General features: G+C 42.0%; 1 protein-coding gene across 1 annotated transcript in view; it reads right to left on the bottom strand.

The window, feature by feature from the left end:
• The window catches only part of LOC144499271 (uncharacterized), a 41,325-nt gene extending 24,728 nt beyond the window's left edge, over positions 1-16,597 (bottom strand). The window contains exons 1-5 of the mRNA XM_078221386.1: positions 16,504-16,597; positions 11,265-11,603; positions 8,083-8,403; positions 3,699-3,800; positions 992-1,096 (exon numbers count right to left, since the gene is read on the bottom strand). Coding sequence (XP_078077512.1) covers positions 992-1,096; positions 3,699-3,800; positions 8,083-8,403; positions 11,265-11,603; positions 16,504-16,552 — 916 coding nt within the window. The 5' untranslated portion in view covers positions 16,553-16,597. The remainder of the gene's footprint in view (positions 1-991; positions 1,097-3,698; positions 3,801-8,082; positions 8,404-11,264; positions 11,604-16,503) is intronic.
• Between the last annotated feature and the right edge of the window lie 528 nt (positions 16,598-17,125).

Below are 17,125 nucleotides of genomic sequence, written 5' to 3'. Positions count from 1 at the left end.
AGTTGAGCCAGCAGATCAGGAACTGAGGCTAGTAAAATAGTCTCTGCTGCCCTGCCTCCCACCAACTTGGGCTCACACATTTGGTGCTGATCTTGGGATCCACGGTATGCCAGAAAAATCCAGGCGTTGTGGCACTTCTTAAACAGACATATAACCACTTCAATAATCAAATTTATCAAGAGGCCGTGCCACAGCTATCTGGGATTTCTAAACAAGAGATTTCTGCCATGACCTTTTTTGAAGTTTTTCATCGGAATTTGATAGTTTTGTTGATCGTCATTTATGGAGCAGAAACATAAGATTTGTTCCAAATCAGAGAACTGGTAAAATCCTGACATGATTATAAAAACTAAAAATTAGAACTCATACCCAGTGTATCAGAAGACACAAAATAAGAGCCATCTGATTACATTCTTATAATCGTCAGTGGTGAGATTCCAAATCACTGAGATGGAAACCTGTGGGTTGCTATTTCTCCCAACATGACACTGACATTAAATATGTTTCGCAGCAGCAACACCTCGATAACTTTAGTCTGATTGGTCTGGCTCACTGTTTAAAAATAAAGTGTGGCCCATTTAAGACAGAACTGAGGAGAAATGTTTTCTCTGAAAGAATCATGGGTCTTTGGAAGTCCCTTCCTGAAAAGATGGTGGAAACAGTCTTTGAATATTTGTAAGGCCGAGTTAAATAGATTCCTGATAAGCAAGGGGTGAAAGGTTAACAGGGGCAGGCAGGAATGTGGAGTTGAGGTTACAATCAGATCAGCCATGATTTTATCAAACGCTGGAGCAGGTTCAAAGGGCCGAGTGACCTACTCCTGCTCCGAATTTGTGTGGCCCTGTGTATTAAATTTGAGTGCCCTTATGTCATTGAACCTGGAGAATTGAAACTTCAAATGTAAACTTAAGTTTTACCTGAATAACAGATAAATAGGGATTCAGGTGGATAAATGAAAGATAATGGATGGTACAAATGGTTAATGGCTTACTAGTTTCAGTTTCTGGTGTACCTGGCCCAGCACACAATGCTGTTCCAGAGTCAGGTGACTTTTTCTTCAGAAATGATTGCTTTTCTTCATCATCTTGATTTTGGCCTGGATGGAATATAAATATATGAGAAATTAAACATTACATAAAATAATGAAGATTTAAGTGTTCAACCTAATACTTTGTTGTGAATATCTCATTCAAAATTTATATGTTTTACAATACAACTTTTCGTTTTAGGAATTAATGTCTTAACTGTAGAAATTGGAAACATCTGACTGACAAACTGAAAAGTAACCCTGAAGAAAATGCATTTTTTTCTTTTATTCTTTCCCATTTCTCCAATGCCACTGCCACCCATCTTTCTGATCCCATCCCCCATGCCACCCCCTTCTCACCCAAAATATCCTCCTCCCGTCCTTTCTGCTTTCTGTTGGCCTCTGCAATGGCAGATACTCCCCATCCCTGCCCCCATCATGGGACTTAGTCCCAGATGGGAGAATTGTACCCTGAGTCCAAGCTTTTCATTGTGGTGATCAATCCAAAGAAATCAGTAAATGGTCACCACTGCTCAGACTTTACTAAATACCAACATTGGTTGTGTTAAACTTTGATGCATCCTTGTTCTCTGGAACTTTTCCCCAAACCACAGCACTTCCCTGCCTTTGGAAATATTCATAAACTTCAACCAGTCACTTTTTTTGATTATGTTAAAAGAGAAATGCACCCTACAAATAAACATTTTTTAAATAGACTTGCACCTTTATAATTACTGAAGTAAAAATTAAGAAACAGTCAAAAGGCACATGTTTGAAAAGATTGGTATTTTCATGCTAGTTGCCTGGCCACTTAAACTCCAATCAATTTCTCCTTGATCTTCAGCATTTCCTCATATAATAAAATTTTGAAATAGAAAGTGTCCTTAATTAATAAATACCAAAATTGAATTTGCAAGTAGTCTTCATTCATATTCCTCCATTTACACTACATCAAATATACTGATATAAATCCATGGGATGGGTTTGGCTTGGAGGGGTGATGAGAGGATGGCATGAAATGAATGAAATGGCTTGGGATCAGGATGGCATGGGAGGAATGAGAGGGAGAGGATAGCATTGAAGCTGTGACATGGAAAGGATGAAATGGCTTGAGATGGGAGGAGGGTGCCTTGGGTGCGAGGGAATTGCAAGGGGAAGGAATTGGAAAGATGGAATGCCTGGGATGGGGATGGCATAGGAGAAGTGGGAGGAAGGTGATGGCACTGGAGTGGTGACATGGAAAGGACAGAATGGAATGGGATGACAATGCCATGGTAGAGAGGGGATGGCATCGGAAAGATGCATGACAATAGAATTGGAGACTTGGGAAGAAGGGGATGGCATGCAAGGAATCGAGTTGCAGAGGATGGAAATGGCATGGGAGAAAGACTATGATATAGAAAAATTCACCTAGAAGAATGAAAATGCATGAGATGGAAATGGGATTAGAGGGAAGGGATGGCAGAGGAGGGGCATGGAGAGTAGTGGTGTCGATTTGTAATGGCTGAAAGATATATTGAAAGCATGTCCTGGCTGCATATTGTCATATTAATGGGAAAATCTTCTTACAAACAATAATACCTCACTTGATGTGAACACAATAAATCCATAAATCACAATAAACCCAAAAGCACTGTTAACATAATTTCTTTAAATGCAATGCATCATGTGGTCATTCCAGAATTAGCCAATTGTAGGTTACTAGTTTTTAATTAGGTTTGGAGATGGGATCAGAGGAAGACAGACAATTATTTCCCACTAGCAATCAGCCTGCCATCATACTCTTACAAGTGGTGGATGGATAGCCTGTTAAGCCCATTTAGGGGCCTATTAAAGCCATTCTGCTGATGCCAAATGAAAATTTCCAGTCGGCATACAGGCCCTTCCCACTGAACCTCAAACACAGTTGAGCGATGCAGCTCTCCAAAAGGAAAATCACAGTCTATGTTTTTAAGTGATGTTAATTGAGGCATAAACATTGGGCACAACATCAGGACTTGATTTTCCAATCAAGTCTCTGGAGTGCTGCTTGAAACCTCAACTTTCTGCCATAGAGATAGTGCTGCCACTGACTGAGCCATACCTGGTTTATATACATTCATTCATTTAAATAATGTTGAAGAATTTTAAACTGTATTGTTGAAATAAAGCAAGCCGTGATAAAAGGAGAAATTGGCTTAAATGCCAAGTTTATGCCTCCTCAAATATAACTGGAGGATTGAGCTTTTGAAAAATTAATGCAACCACACAGCCTGCTCCTCAATCATTCTGACCATAACCACCATGATAACAACGTTTAAAGATCCACCCACTCTACCAGCAGTCCTGTTTACTATCTAGAATTTGAACTGTCGCAACTCGCAATGGTGTCTTCAGCAATATCTTCCAAATCCATAAACTCACATCTTCATGTTCCCTCCTAAATCACCAATCATGACGTGATTATGATGTTGTGTTTCTTTATCATCATCGGCTAAAATTTTAGAGCACCCTAACCAAGAGCATTATGGGAAGCTTCATCATCAGATGACTTCAGGAGTTCAAAATGAAGGTTCACGAGCATCTTTATGAGGCAAGGAGGGATGGACAATAAATGCTGACATTGCTTCCAACTCCATAGCCTAAATTGGTTACAATTTTTTTCACTTATAAGATTAAACTAATGTCTTACCTTTTGAACACCTTCTCCAAATAAAAATCCCAAAGGCAAGTGTTATACATAATACCATAACACCGATTATGGCTGCAATAACATGTGAACGATTACTTGATTCTGTAGAGTTTAAGAGCATAAAAACAAATAGATATTTTAATTGATTTAAAGCATTAGGAAAGCTATAATATTTAACAGGGTGCTCAAGCAGATTTGGTTTTAACACTCAGTTCCTCAGGACAATGGTCAGAGCACAGAAGACAATTCGAATAAAGACTAAACAGGAGAATTAAAATGTAAACTATACAACACTACTTCCTTCAAGTATTCACAAGGGAAGGCATGAGCAACTTGCAGTCCCCAAAGATGGACATTTCAAATGAAGGAGGTAAAAATCAGATGGATGACTTAGAAATGTTAAAAGTGCTTAAAGTAAATAAGTCAAAAAAGATAACTGATATTTATCTCAGAGTGCTCAGGGAGATTAGGGAACAGTTTTGTGAGATAATTGTAATCATCATGATGGAGTTCATAGAATTAGAGAGGTTATCAGAAGATTGAAACAAAATAATCTGGTGCCTGCAATAACCAAAAAGAGTCACGAAACAATAATAGAAAACTGCAGGCCCATCAATCTAAACTTAATGGTTTGTAAAAGCATGCAATTGATCATTAGGGGCAAGCCTGAGGGTTATCCAGACTCTACTAACCTAATAATCAGTTGACATGCGATGTGTAGGAAGGAAAAATAAATATAAATGTTCTATTTGGACAATGTTGAAACAGTAAAGGATGAAGCTGAAAGAGAGCAGAGTCTGAATGGACTCAATTGTGAACAAACCCAGCAAACTCAAAGCTGAGATCTACAAAGTTCATACACAGCCATAACAGCAGAACATAAATCCAAGGAAGAAACAATGAAATTTATAGTACTTTAATCAGATCACACTATCACCATCCCAGACTAGGTACAAAGGACATAGTACATAGGATATAAAACAGAAAATGCTGGGTAAACTTAACAGGTCTGGCAACATCTGTAAATAAAAATAGAAATGTTAACTCTGTTTCTCTCTCCACAGATTTCCAGCATCTCTTGGGTCATTCAAGAAATTATGGGACCCATTGTGAGATGGCAGTAGGATCTCACTAGCTTGATGAATTAAGCTAGGTTTGTAGCTGGCGAGCTATTGTCTAATGCAAAATGACCAAGCAAAGAAAGGACAAATGGGAAATATGGCTAACTTCAGAACAGAAGGTTTTTAACTCCAGACTAAGTATATGGATTGCTCTCTTTATTTGGAACAAATGTCTTTGATTTTACAAGGGTGATAAAGTCAACCGGATTCATTCAAATTGATCAAATGGACAGAAACCAGATACGAAATGGAGTCAAAAAGGCGGAGGAGAAATGTCTGAAGGTCAGGTAGCTGATAATAAACCAGTTTAGATGATATGCCTATGGTCAGTGCCTATGTGCAGAAATGCATGTGTTTTAATCAGTTCAAAATGATAAATTTTGGAGTTTTGAAGAACAGACTTAGGAAAAGAACAGAAGCAAGAAGGAACCTCAAGCTGTAAGCTTGATGAAGTCTGATCCCTCTCCATTCATGGCCAGCACGAGTGGGTGGAGACACACCTGCATGTCCATTGGATAAGGATAACTCATTAAAACATGCCTGCTAAAGGCCTTTGCCAATTTCTGGGAAAACCTCATTCCGCATCTCAATTACTGTGCAGTTTTGGGCTCCTTATTTAAGGAAAGATGTGAATGCGTTGGAGGTGTTTCAGATGATGTTTATCTGACTGATGCTCCTGACTGTCTGCCCCTCTACCGCGGCTACATTCGCGGCCAGGTGTCCCTGGAGAGGGAGCATGCAGTGTCCATGGGCGCAGTCAACGCCTTCAGCGCCCATTGGGCATCACAGGGGCTGGGGTGTATTATCGACCCCGATAATCACCTTTTGGTTTGACGTTTTAAGTTTCCTTTCGACTTTGATTTTGGTTCAGGCTGTTCCCCCTTCCCTTTGGGGAGCCGCCCCTTTTACTTTGTCCCTAAGTTAGTTTGAGTTCGTTTACTTGGTTGGTATCGAAAGAAATACCTGATTGATGCCTGGAATGAGCATGTTGTCTAATGAGAAAAAGTTAGACAGATTGGGCTTATTTCCACTGGAGTTTAGAAGAGTAAGGGGTGACTTGATTGAAATATTAAAGACCCTGAATGGGCTTGACAAGGTGCACATGGAAAGGATGTTTCCTCTTGTGGATGAGTCCAGAACTAGCAAGAACTGCTTATTAAAGTTAGGGGTTTCCATTTTGGGACAAAGATGAGAATTGTTTTCTGTCAAAGGATTGTGTGGCTTTGGAACTCTCTGCCTCAGAAGGTGGTGGAGGTGGGGTTACTGAATACTTTGGATTATCTGACTGTGTGGCATCAAGAAGTCCTCAGAAAATCAAGTCAATGAAGATTGGGGGTAAACTCTCACTGGTCATATCCAACATAAAGAATGATTGTTATGGTTTTTGGAAGTCAATCATTCCAATCCCATGCCATCAATGCAGGTGTTCCTGTGGGTAGTGCCCAAGGCCCAACCATCTTCAATACCTTCATCAATGATTTTCCATTCATTATAACATCAGAAACAAACAAATTCACTGATGATTGCAAAACAATTCCATTCCATTAATTATGATAATGAAGCAGTCCACATCAGTGTGAAAAGAGGCATGGACAAAATTGAGGATTGGACTGATAAGTGGCAAGTAACATTTTTGTCACACGTGACAGGCTATAACCAATTCCAACAAGAGAGAATCTAATCGTGACAAATCTGTGGCAAGCAACACACCTCCTGTCCATCTTGTAAAAGGCACAAGTCAAGAGTGTGATGAGATACTCGCTGGAACGTTGCCAGGGAGTTGCCAAATACTTGCCTGGAGATTGCATTTCCAACAACACTCAACAAGCTTGACACCACAGAACCATAGAAACCCTACAGTGCAGAAAGAGGACATTTGGTCCATTGAATCTGCACCGACTCTCTGCAAGAGCATCTTATCCAGGCCCTCTCCTCCGGCCTATCCCGTATACATGCACATTTACCATGGCTAATCCCCCTAACCTCCACATCAATGGACACTAAGGGCAATTTAGTATGGCCATTCCACCTACCCTGCACATCTTTGGACTGTGTAAGGAAACCAGAGACCTGAAGGAAACCCACGCAGACACAGGGAGAACATACAAACTCCACAGTCACCCAAAGCCGAAATCAAATCTGTGTTCCTGGTGCTGTGAGTCAGCAGTGTTAACCATTGTGCCACCGTGATGCCCTAAATACCATCTAGGACAATGCAGCCTGAGTGATTGGCAACATCCACCACCTGAGATTTTCACTCCAACCACCAATCCACACAATGGCAACATTGTGTACCATCCACAGGATTCACAGCAGCAAGGATCATTTAGCGACACCTTCCAGACCATTACCTCTACCATCTAGAAGAACAAAGACAGCAGACACAAGAGAACATCACCACCTGCAAACTCCTCTCCAACTCACACAGTATCCTGACTCATAAATACATTGCTTTTCGTTCACAGTCATAAAATCCTGGAGCTTCCCACCCAAGTGCACTGTGGGGGTAGCTGTACCAGATGGACTGCAGCAGTTGATGAAAGTGCCCTTCTCAAGGGCTATTCAGGATGGGCAATAAATAACATCCACAGGTCTTAAGAACATTGTAAAAAAATCCACAAGTATGACCCTGACTCACCTATCATTTTAATTCTCTGCCACACTTCCACTCTGTCCTTATTGTCCAGCACTTTTTTTATTCATTCATGGAACATGGGCTTCGCTGGCTTTCCAACATTTATTGCCCATCCCTAGTTACCTGAGGGCAGTTTGAGAGTCAATCACATTGCTGTGGCTCTGGAGTCATATGAGGCCAGAACAGGTAAAGCTGGCAGTTTTCCTTCCCTGAGAACATTAGTGAACCAGTTTGGTTTTTCCGACAGTTGACAATGGTTACGTGGTCATCAGTAGATTCTTAATTCCAGATATTTTTAAAATTCTAATTCCATCTGCCATGGCTGGATTTGAACCCGGGTCCCCAGAATATTAGCTGAGTTTCTGGATGAATAGTCTAGCGATAATACCACTCGGCCATTGCCTCTCTGTAATGGATAACTAATGAATTAGTCATTAAAATATTAAAGGATTAATGAAATACTAGCCACTCTCTCTTTCTCATTCCCTTATCACCCTTTCTGTCATGTATCCACCATGCCTATTTCCTTCCCTCCTTTCACCCACCCCTCCTTCACTCACTCACCCCTCCTCCTCTCCTTCCTTCCACCCTCCCCTCGCACTCACATTTCTTCCATAGCAGAACTCACTTGTCACACTGAGCACAGATTCAATTGTGAAACCATCAGGAAATGTTGAATGCGCCACCACACATCGGTACTTATCACCATCATCTTTCATTGTTGCTCGAATCCTCAGCTGACTGGAAACATTAAACGTTTTGTCACTATTGTTGACAAAATGTTTTGTGTAACTTTCTGATGAAACATTTTCTGTTCTCCACTTTGATATCTTGATCCAGCTGATGTCCAACTGTTGAGGATAAAATCCAGTAACGTCACATCTCACAGAGCCCTCTGAACCACTCTGAATTGTAATGGATTGTGTGGATAAGTGAACATTTGGTCGTGCTGTGTGGAAAGCAAATATAAATTTAGTGCAGATTGTGTAGGTTAATTACACAACAGCAATCTGCTGGCGAGGTAGTGCTTTACAGGTAAGTTACTACAAAACCAGAAAATGCAAATCTTAAGATTTGAACCAAATCCTTTCCTTTCCCTTTCTGCATTCTCAAATGGAGCCTTTCAAGTTTGAATCCAACTTTGTGGTGCCACCAAGTCATTGAATTTCCAACAAACAAAACGACTTCTGGTTTGAAATGGAACTTTACGAATTGGAAGCTTAGTCTTTTTTCAGGCTTTATTTTCAAATCAGAGGAAACAGAGACATAGGGCCCGATTTTACCATTTTCATTCTAAGTGCTGAATCTGGGCGCAATTCAGATCTGACTTGGAAATCTGCTCTCAGGTGTCCCCATACGCACTTAGCCTGAAAAAAAAAAATCGGGATTCTGAATCACACTGTGGGTGGGGCTTAGCACGTCTGAAACGATCGGAGCTCTGAACTGCGCATACGCAGTTGGAAAAAAATTTGAAAAAGCGCACCTGTGTCAGATCGCTCCTGGGCCGCAAAAAGCGGAGAAAGCGGCCCGGGAGCGAAAAGCAGGAGCAATGGCCCCCACAGACATCACCCCACCCCCACAACATAATTGTCCCCTTATCCACCCACCCCCGCTACCCAGACTGATCGCGGCCCCCCCCCCCCCCCCCCCGCCCCCCTTGTTCACCAGAGATCCATCTGGCCTTCCCTCCCTCCCCCCGACACCAGTGAGCGATCGGGCCTCCCCCGCCCACCAGAGATACATCTTACCTGCCCCCACCCCCCCCACCAGACAATGATCTGGCCTCCCTCCTCCCTTAACCCCCCCCCCCCCCCAAGAGAATGATCTGGCCTCCCTCCCCTCCACCCCCCCCCACCCCGCAGAGGTACATCTGACCCGCCTCCTCCTCCCTCCCCACCCCCTCACCAAAGAATGATCTGACCCGCCTACCCCTCCTCACCACCGATCTGAATCAAAGAGCCATTGGAAGCTCTGAACACACCTCTTCAGCAGCTGGAGCGTCCAAAACAGACTCTTATTTATCATGTCCATTTCGGTCTGATTCCGGATTGGCGAATGCGGTGGTTAAAGGGGGAAATTCTGATAAATTTGGATGGGCAGTTCATTAATTCAATTTAAATGCATGCAAATACATTTAAATCGCCGTTGCGCCCGTTTTGGGCGCAAATCGGATCTCGGCCATTCCCGGGTCTTGATAAAGAGGCCATCTGCGCGGACCCGGGCACGGATCGCATTACTGGCCCCATGCCCGACTTTACCACGTTTAGGGTCCTATTTTACCATTTTGATTCTAAATGCTGGGCGGACTTGAAACTGGGAGTGTTTCAGATCCGACTTTTAGACCTGTTCTCAGGCGCCCCCATAGGCACCCTGCCTGCAAAAATATCAGCAAGTCCGAATCGTGCTGCACAAGCCTGTGGGCGGAGCTCAACGCACCCGAAACGCTGCAGCTCTGATCGGTGCCTCCAACTGCGCATGCTCAAAAAAAGGGTAGAATGCTGCTCCCCTGCCACATCCCTCTGGGGCCGCATAATGCCACCTCCTGGCCCCAACAGACATTGCCCCACCCCCACAACATTATTGACCCCCTAATCTGCCACCCAACCCCCCCGCCACCCAGACCGATCGTTGGCCCCCCCCGCACCGATCTCAGGCAGAGTGGCAGTGGACACCCCTCCTTTTCCCCCACCATTGATCTCAGGCAAAAAGGCAGCTGACCCCCCTTCACCGCCCCTCCCTCCCCACGCCGATCTCATGCAGAGAGCCGTCGGATGCTAGGCACCTACCTCCTCACTAACTGGAGCGCCCGAATCGGACTTCTATGGAGCATGTCTGTTTCTTGCCGATTCTGGATGGGCAAACGTGGTGGTAAAGGGGGACATTCTGGTAAAGTTGGGCATGCAGCCCATTAAGTCAATTTAAATGCATGCAAACGCATTTCAATGGCCGTTGCGATCGCGTCCATTTTCGGGCCTTGGTAAAGGGGGAACTGGCACGGAGGCCGGTGCGGATCACGCTACTCGCCTCTCACCCGACTTTATCAAGTTTTCGCGCCCGAAAACGGGTGCAACCTGATGGTAAAATTGGGCCCATAAGTTCATAACCTTATCTGGAAATTCCCAACATTGATCATTTTGGCTTCCTTTCCCCAGTAGCAGGTCAAGATATTGTTGCTCGCTATAAAAAGAGGAAAAACGACATGCTGTATGCAGTTTGTGTTCTCTAAATGTAGATTGAGTCTGATCAAGCCCTCAGCAATGTAAATGAGATATTTTCTTAAATTGTTTCTTATAAAGGAAGCTGATGGAAATGCAGAAGCAGCAATCTCTTGAACACAGATCTGTGTGACAATGTGTCAGCATTCAACCTCAGAGTGAATGTAAGCACCTGAGATACCTCCACAGCAATGAACACACAGGCAGGGCATATTTAAATTTTGTGACCCTCCCACTACACATGTATAATGGGGTTAAGCAGTAAAACTAAAATCACCATAGTCCCATATGACCATAGGCTGCACTCCCCTTTGAGGCGGAGAGCTGACTGGTGGGTGATTTTACCTGAGGATCACACCTCAGGCAAGGGGCAAGGCCGAGAAGGCAGTAGAAGGCTCTGACTGGCAAGGCCCTGCTATGCCGTGCAGCTTCCACAGGAAGTGGTGCAGAAATATGTCCCTAAATAAGCTTTCTTCCATGTTTATGGCAAAGTTATGGGGTTATAGGCAAGAGTGACTCTGAGAAAAGAATCATTAATTATAGATTTGTTATCATTTAGCAAAAAGGTACCGCTGTGTTTTTTTTAGACACTTACCTAAGACCTGCATTGCTGAAGTCTGTTCTGCACTTTCAGGAGTTATGATGACTTTGCAAGTGTATCTTCCTTCATCTGCCAACTGTACTTTTGAAAGGTACAGTGAAACATCTCCCTTCAATAAATCATTATCAGAAATGTTTGCTCCAGGTCGCTTTGGCTCATGATTGCCTCCAATGAAATAATACACTTCTGTCTGCCCCTCGAGCATCCATTGGACTCCAACAGTTTGTGGGTCAATGGTGTCACCAACGTAGCCAGTTACCTTGCACTTCAGGAGAACATCTTCATTTAATAGTACTTTCAATGGGCTTTGAAATATCTCCAGGTTTATTGTGTCTTTAAAAAAAGATTTTTAAAAAAGTCATGAAAACAGCCAATGAAATATGCCACTGAAATAATACTACATGGTTTTGTCTAAAAGACACATTTGCACATTTGCACATAACCAAATTGTACTGAGTCAACATTGCAATACAATTTAGAGCAAAAGTCAATTTCAGATAAGGAAACAATGCAGTCCAAATATTAATCATTAATCTGATTATCTTGAAAATCTGCCCACTGTAACTTAACAAAAGTAAATACTTTCAGATGAAGCAAAGGGCAGTAACAATACCAAATTGCGCTTTCAAATAAAGTCACTGTGAATGCCATGTCGTGCTGTCTTAATGCCTCATCTCATGTTCACACAGGTTTTAAAATCTAAACAACTATTTCAATAATGCTTTAAGCAATTGAACAGAGAAACAATATGTAGATGGAAGTTATTTAATTTTATCTTATATGGAAAATGTAATTTGACACTCTTTTGTTACTTGAAAATTCTGACATAGGCCATAATTTTTGGTAAATTGCTTCGCACTTACTTTTACTATTAGTCCTATGCCTTCGTATTCTGATTTAAAACAGAGATGAGGAGAAATTACTTCTCTCAAAGAATCTGTGGAGTTTACTACCTCAGAGTGCGGTGGATACTGGGATGTTGAGTAAATTTACAGTGGAGTTAAGACAGATTTTTAATTAGTAATGGATTGAAGGATTATGGAGAACAGATAGGAAATTGGAGTTGAGGCCATGAGAAGATCAGCCATGATCGTATTGAATGGAAGAACAAGCTCAAGGATCTGAATTACCTACTTCTGTTCCTGTTATGTTTCCAAGAACTTGCACAAGTGTAAAATGAAATTCACATTATAATAAGTTCTACTTTCAATACAATACTTTCTTCTGTCCTTCGTATTTTATGCAATGTAAACAATATGCACTTAAGGAGCCTAGGTATGGTGGGGTCTGAAGTGACCAATACCACTACTCTGGCTGTATTTGATTGGCCTAATCGAATCATGCAATTGGGGTTTCTGATCAATTCATTGGCTGGTTACCAAGGAACTTTTGGAGTTTTAACTGTGCTAACACAAAGAGCTTGTTCAGAAGGCAGAGTGAAGAACCCGGGGACCAAGCTCACAAGGAGAGACAACATCTCCAAGAAGAAGTGACCAAAGGGCTAATACCGTGTGACAACAAAACTCTGGCCAGGTTTTAATTGCAAGTTGGAATCAATCTTAAATTGAGTAAAGTAACAGGTAATGGGTATTTGGTTTATGAATTGCAAGTATTTACTGTTGTTTAAGTAGCTACAGAATATTGTGTTTAAGTATTTAAAGTCGACTTTGTGTCTTTATTCACTACAGAGGTTAAAACACACAAGTCTGTACAACACTGGCAAAGGGCAACAGCTGAAACACCAGTTAAAGTCCACCAGGCACATGCAATTACAAATATGCAAATTCGGAGCAGAAGAAGACCACTGATCCCCATGAACCTGCTCCGTCATTCAATAAGATCATGGCTGATCTGATTGTAACTTCAACACCACATTGCTGCCCACCCTTGTTAGCCTTTCAACACCTTGTTAATCAAGAATCCACCTAACGCTGCCTTAAAAATATTCAAAGATTCTGCTTCCACTGCTATTGAGAAAGAAAGTTCCAGAGACTCACAACCCTCTGAGAGAAAACATTCCTCCTTAATGAGTGACATCTTGGGCTGAAATTTCCATTTTTGTAACAAAGTTCAGGCTCAGACAAGAAAAGTCATGTGCTGCACAGCTGGCTTTTGTTGTCATATTTTCCAACACTTTGAGGAAAAAAATGCCAGAGGCGAGTCCCTCACCATTGAAACATTGGCTTTCCAGAGATAGAACATAGAACATTACAGTGCAGTACAGGCCCTTCGGCCCTCGATGTTGCACCGACCAGTGAAAACAATCTAAAGCCCATCTAACCTACACTATTCCAATATCATCCATATGTTTATCCAATGACCATTTAAATGCACTTAATGTTGGCATTAATGGAGGGCACCCCGATCTAACACTAGAAATAAAAGCAAAGATCTTCCCCACAGACACAGAGAGCTCCCTGCCCCACAAGGGACCTTACCTCCCTCCAGCAGACACACAGTGATGCACCCATCCCACAGATACAGGGAATCCCCCCAAGGACCTCCCCAGAGGAAGCCCACCCCCCCTCAGCACTGCCGCCTGGCACTGCTCCTGGCATTGTCCCAGCATTGCCACCCAGGGACAGTACCAGGGCACTGCCAGGGTACTGCCTGGAAATATCCCTCTCCCCCCAGGGGGTTGCACTTACCTGTGCGCCCCCGTAGGCCTCTTTGCCTGGTTCATCTTGGTCTAGAAATGTTGTAAACCTCACCAAAGGGAAATACCAAATGTGGTGGGACAGTACAGCGAGGAAGTCCGCTAATGATATTTAAATGCTTTTAAATGAGCTTACTGACCTTCCTGCACATGAACTGCATTAAATCAATGGAGAGGGTGTGGGGCGGTGGGCAGGGACAAAGGTATCATGAGGTTTCATTTTTGGCCTCTCGCGACATTTTGACCATGTCACCCTTTGCACTTAAACAGTGACCCCAGTTCTAGATTCACTGACACGAAGAAACATCCTCTCCACATTCATCCTGTCAATACCCCTCAGGACCTTAAAGGTTTTGAACAAGTTGCCTCTTACTCTTCTGAACTCTAGTGGATACAAACCTAACCTATCCCATCTCTCCTTATAAGACAGCCCATCCATTCCTGGCAGGTCTAGTAAATTTGCTCTGAATTGCTTCTAATGTATTTACATCTTACCTTAAGTAAAGAGATCAATGCTGTACACCATACTCCAGATGTGGTCTCATCAATGCTCTGTACAACTGAAGCATAACCACCCTACTTTTGTCATCAAATTCCCACACAGTAAATCGCAGCATTCTATTAGCTTTCCTAATTACTTGCTGGACCTGCATACATGATTTGCAATTCATTCACAAGGTCACCCAGATCACTCTGCATCTCAAGAGCTCTTTTTATTTAATAATTTCCGAGCACTGCAGAGATTTTTTAATGAGATTATTTCGAAAAGACAATGAGCAGAAAAGACGCAACTGCTGAAAAATATCAACCATATTCACAACATGATTAGTTATCTTATTAACTAGCAGAGGTATTGTTATTTTCAATATAAAATTAACTATATCTATATATCCTTCCTGCAAGGCTCATAGAGATAGTAGTTTACAAATCATGAATATACTTCAATAATTCCACATTAGCAACAATGTAGAAGCTAAAATTTTGCTAATGCTGTACATCTGTGTATGACATATAGATGTTATCCAGCAATCCCTATCAGAAATGGATTTATCTAGAATTTGATGGGAATTAAGATTAGGCAGAGCTGTGAAGCCAGACTTTGATACACACCATCCCACACTAGAGTATTGATTACTGCAGTCGATTTGTGCTTTTTCTAAGCAGCAACAAGTGGATTTTACTATTATCCTTCACAATGGTAAATGTTAATACAGACGTAAAATATTGTAGAAGATGGACATTTGAAATAAAATCAGAAAAAGCTGGAAATATTCAACAGGTCAGGCAGCATCTGTGGAGTGAGAAACAGAGTTCAGAGAAAGAAACTACACTTCCTCCACCTGGCTTTTTTGTAAGGATTCCATTCCATTCTCCCAGTTTTTCTGTCTCCATGGCATCTATACAAACAATGCCAACTTTGATACCAACCCGACACTATGCCTCCTTTTTCCACAACTGAGGTGTCCATTCCATTTCTTACATTTCTGCTTTCACTTTCTGTCCTTTCCACCGAGAACCACAATAGGATTCCCATGTTCTTACATTCCAACCCACATGCCTCCACATTCAATGGGTCATTCTACCTCATTTTTGCCACCTTCAGCGTGTTACGATCACCAAACACACCCTCCTCTTTCCATTCCTTTCAGCATTGCAAAGGGCCCACTCCATCTGCGACGCCCTGGTCCACTTCATTAGCACAACCAACATCCATTCCTTCCCATGGCATCTTCCTTTGCAAGTGCAGGAAATGTAACACCTGCCTTTTAACCTCCTCCTTTCCCAAAGCCTTGGCCTTAAAGTCTCTTCCCAAATGAAAGAGCATCTTTCAATTTACTACATTTGGTACTAACGATGCAGTATCTTTTGCAATAACGTGACAAAGCACAGACTGTGTAACTGCTTTGTGGAACACCTCTTTTCAGTTTAAAGACCCCCAAACTGTTGATTGTTTGTGATTGTAATGCTCTACCTCACTCGCACTCTAACCTCTGTGTCCCCAGCCTCTTGCACTGTTCTACTGAAGCTCAATGTAAGCTCGACGAACAGCAGCTCAATCTGTTGATTCAGAACCTCACAGCCTCTGGGATCAACACTGAATTCAACAATTTCAGATCATGAATTCTGCCTCATTTTTTGAACAGAAGCCAATTCTACTATTCTCATTTACACCTTCTCTGGGCCCATTTATTCTATGATTCTATGATTCCATGATTTATCTCTTCGCTTGTCCCATTAGCTTTTTATTTTGCATTGCACCATCATCCCTTTAGTCACGTAATCACTCCAGACTTCCACACTGTCACAGACTTACTCTTTTCTTCCTCTCCTCCCCCTTTCCCCGCCTGTGCACTTGTTTTAAACCTGTTACTTCACTAACTTTTTTCCAGTTCTAATGGAAGGTAAATCTGAAACCTCTCCACAGGTGCTGCCTGCTTAGTATTTCCAACAGTTTCTCTTTTTACTTGTGGGTGTTGGCTGCCACAAAAGCAAAAGTTCTCCAAACGCTTTTCTTATTCACCCATATTTTGTCATTATACAAATACTAAAAGAGAAATTAGATCAATAATCCTTCACCTGATATCGAAACCAATGATACAAAACTGCAAAAAATCAAAATTTTCATCCTTGTTTTGAGAACGTTGATCTTCTAAAACATTTTCAAGAGCTATGTTCGTGCACAATTGATGCAAATTAAACTCCGTCTTTCACTTTCACTAATACACGACCTTTGGATGCTTGATTATAAAACAGTAAAATGCTTTTAGTCAGGACAGAGTTCAAGCACAAAAATGTAAGGGAAGTATTTTATATTATTGTGCTGTTGGATTGGAACAGTTTCAGTAAATTCACAAAGTCTGCTGGCTGCAAAACACTGAATTCATTGTAACATAGTTACAGATATGAGAACACTTTACATTAGTTTCTGACTACATTTACTCTGCTAAAGTCTCAGTTAACGTAAGTGTATGTCACTTTTATTTCCATTGCTTCACAAACTGTTACAGCTAACCCCTGATGGAATTTAATCTGACATATTCCATAAAACGGCATCTTTCCCTCCAAGTCTCAGTTCGAAGGTTTGAACCTTCTCTGACATTTCTCTGGGTTTCATGACCATTTATGGACGGAGCACATCTCTCCTCCCCTTCAGCTCCACCAAAAAGGTTACCAAAATAGCACCTGAAAGTCTTGGAGC

Source organism: Mustelus asterias, chromosome 9 (assembly GCF_964213995.1).
Source record: "Mustelus asterias chromosome 9, sMusAst1.hap1.1, whole genome shotgun sequence".
In the NCBI taxonomy this organism is placed as follows: Eukaryota; Metazoa; Chordata; class Chondrichthyes; order Carcharhiniformes; family Triakidae; genus Mustelus; species Mustelus asterias.
The sequence above is the reverse complement of the archived record's forward strand: the minus strand, read 5'-3'. Positions and strand labels throughout refer to the sequence as shown.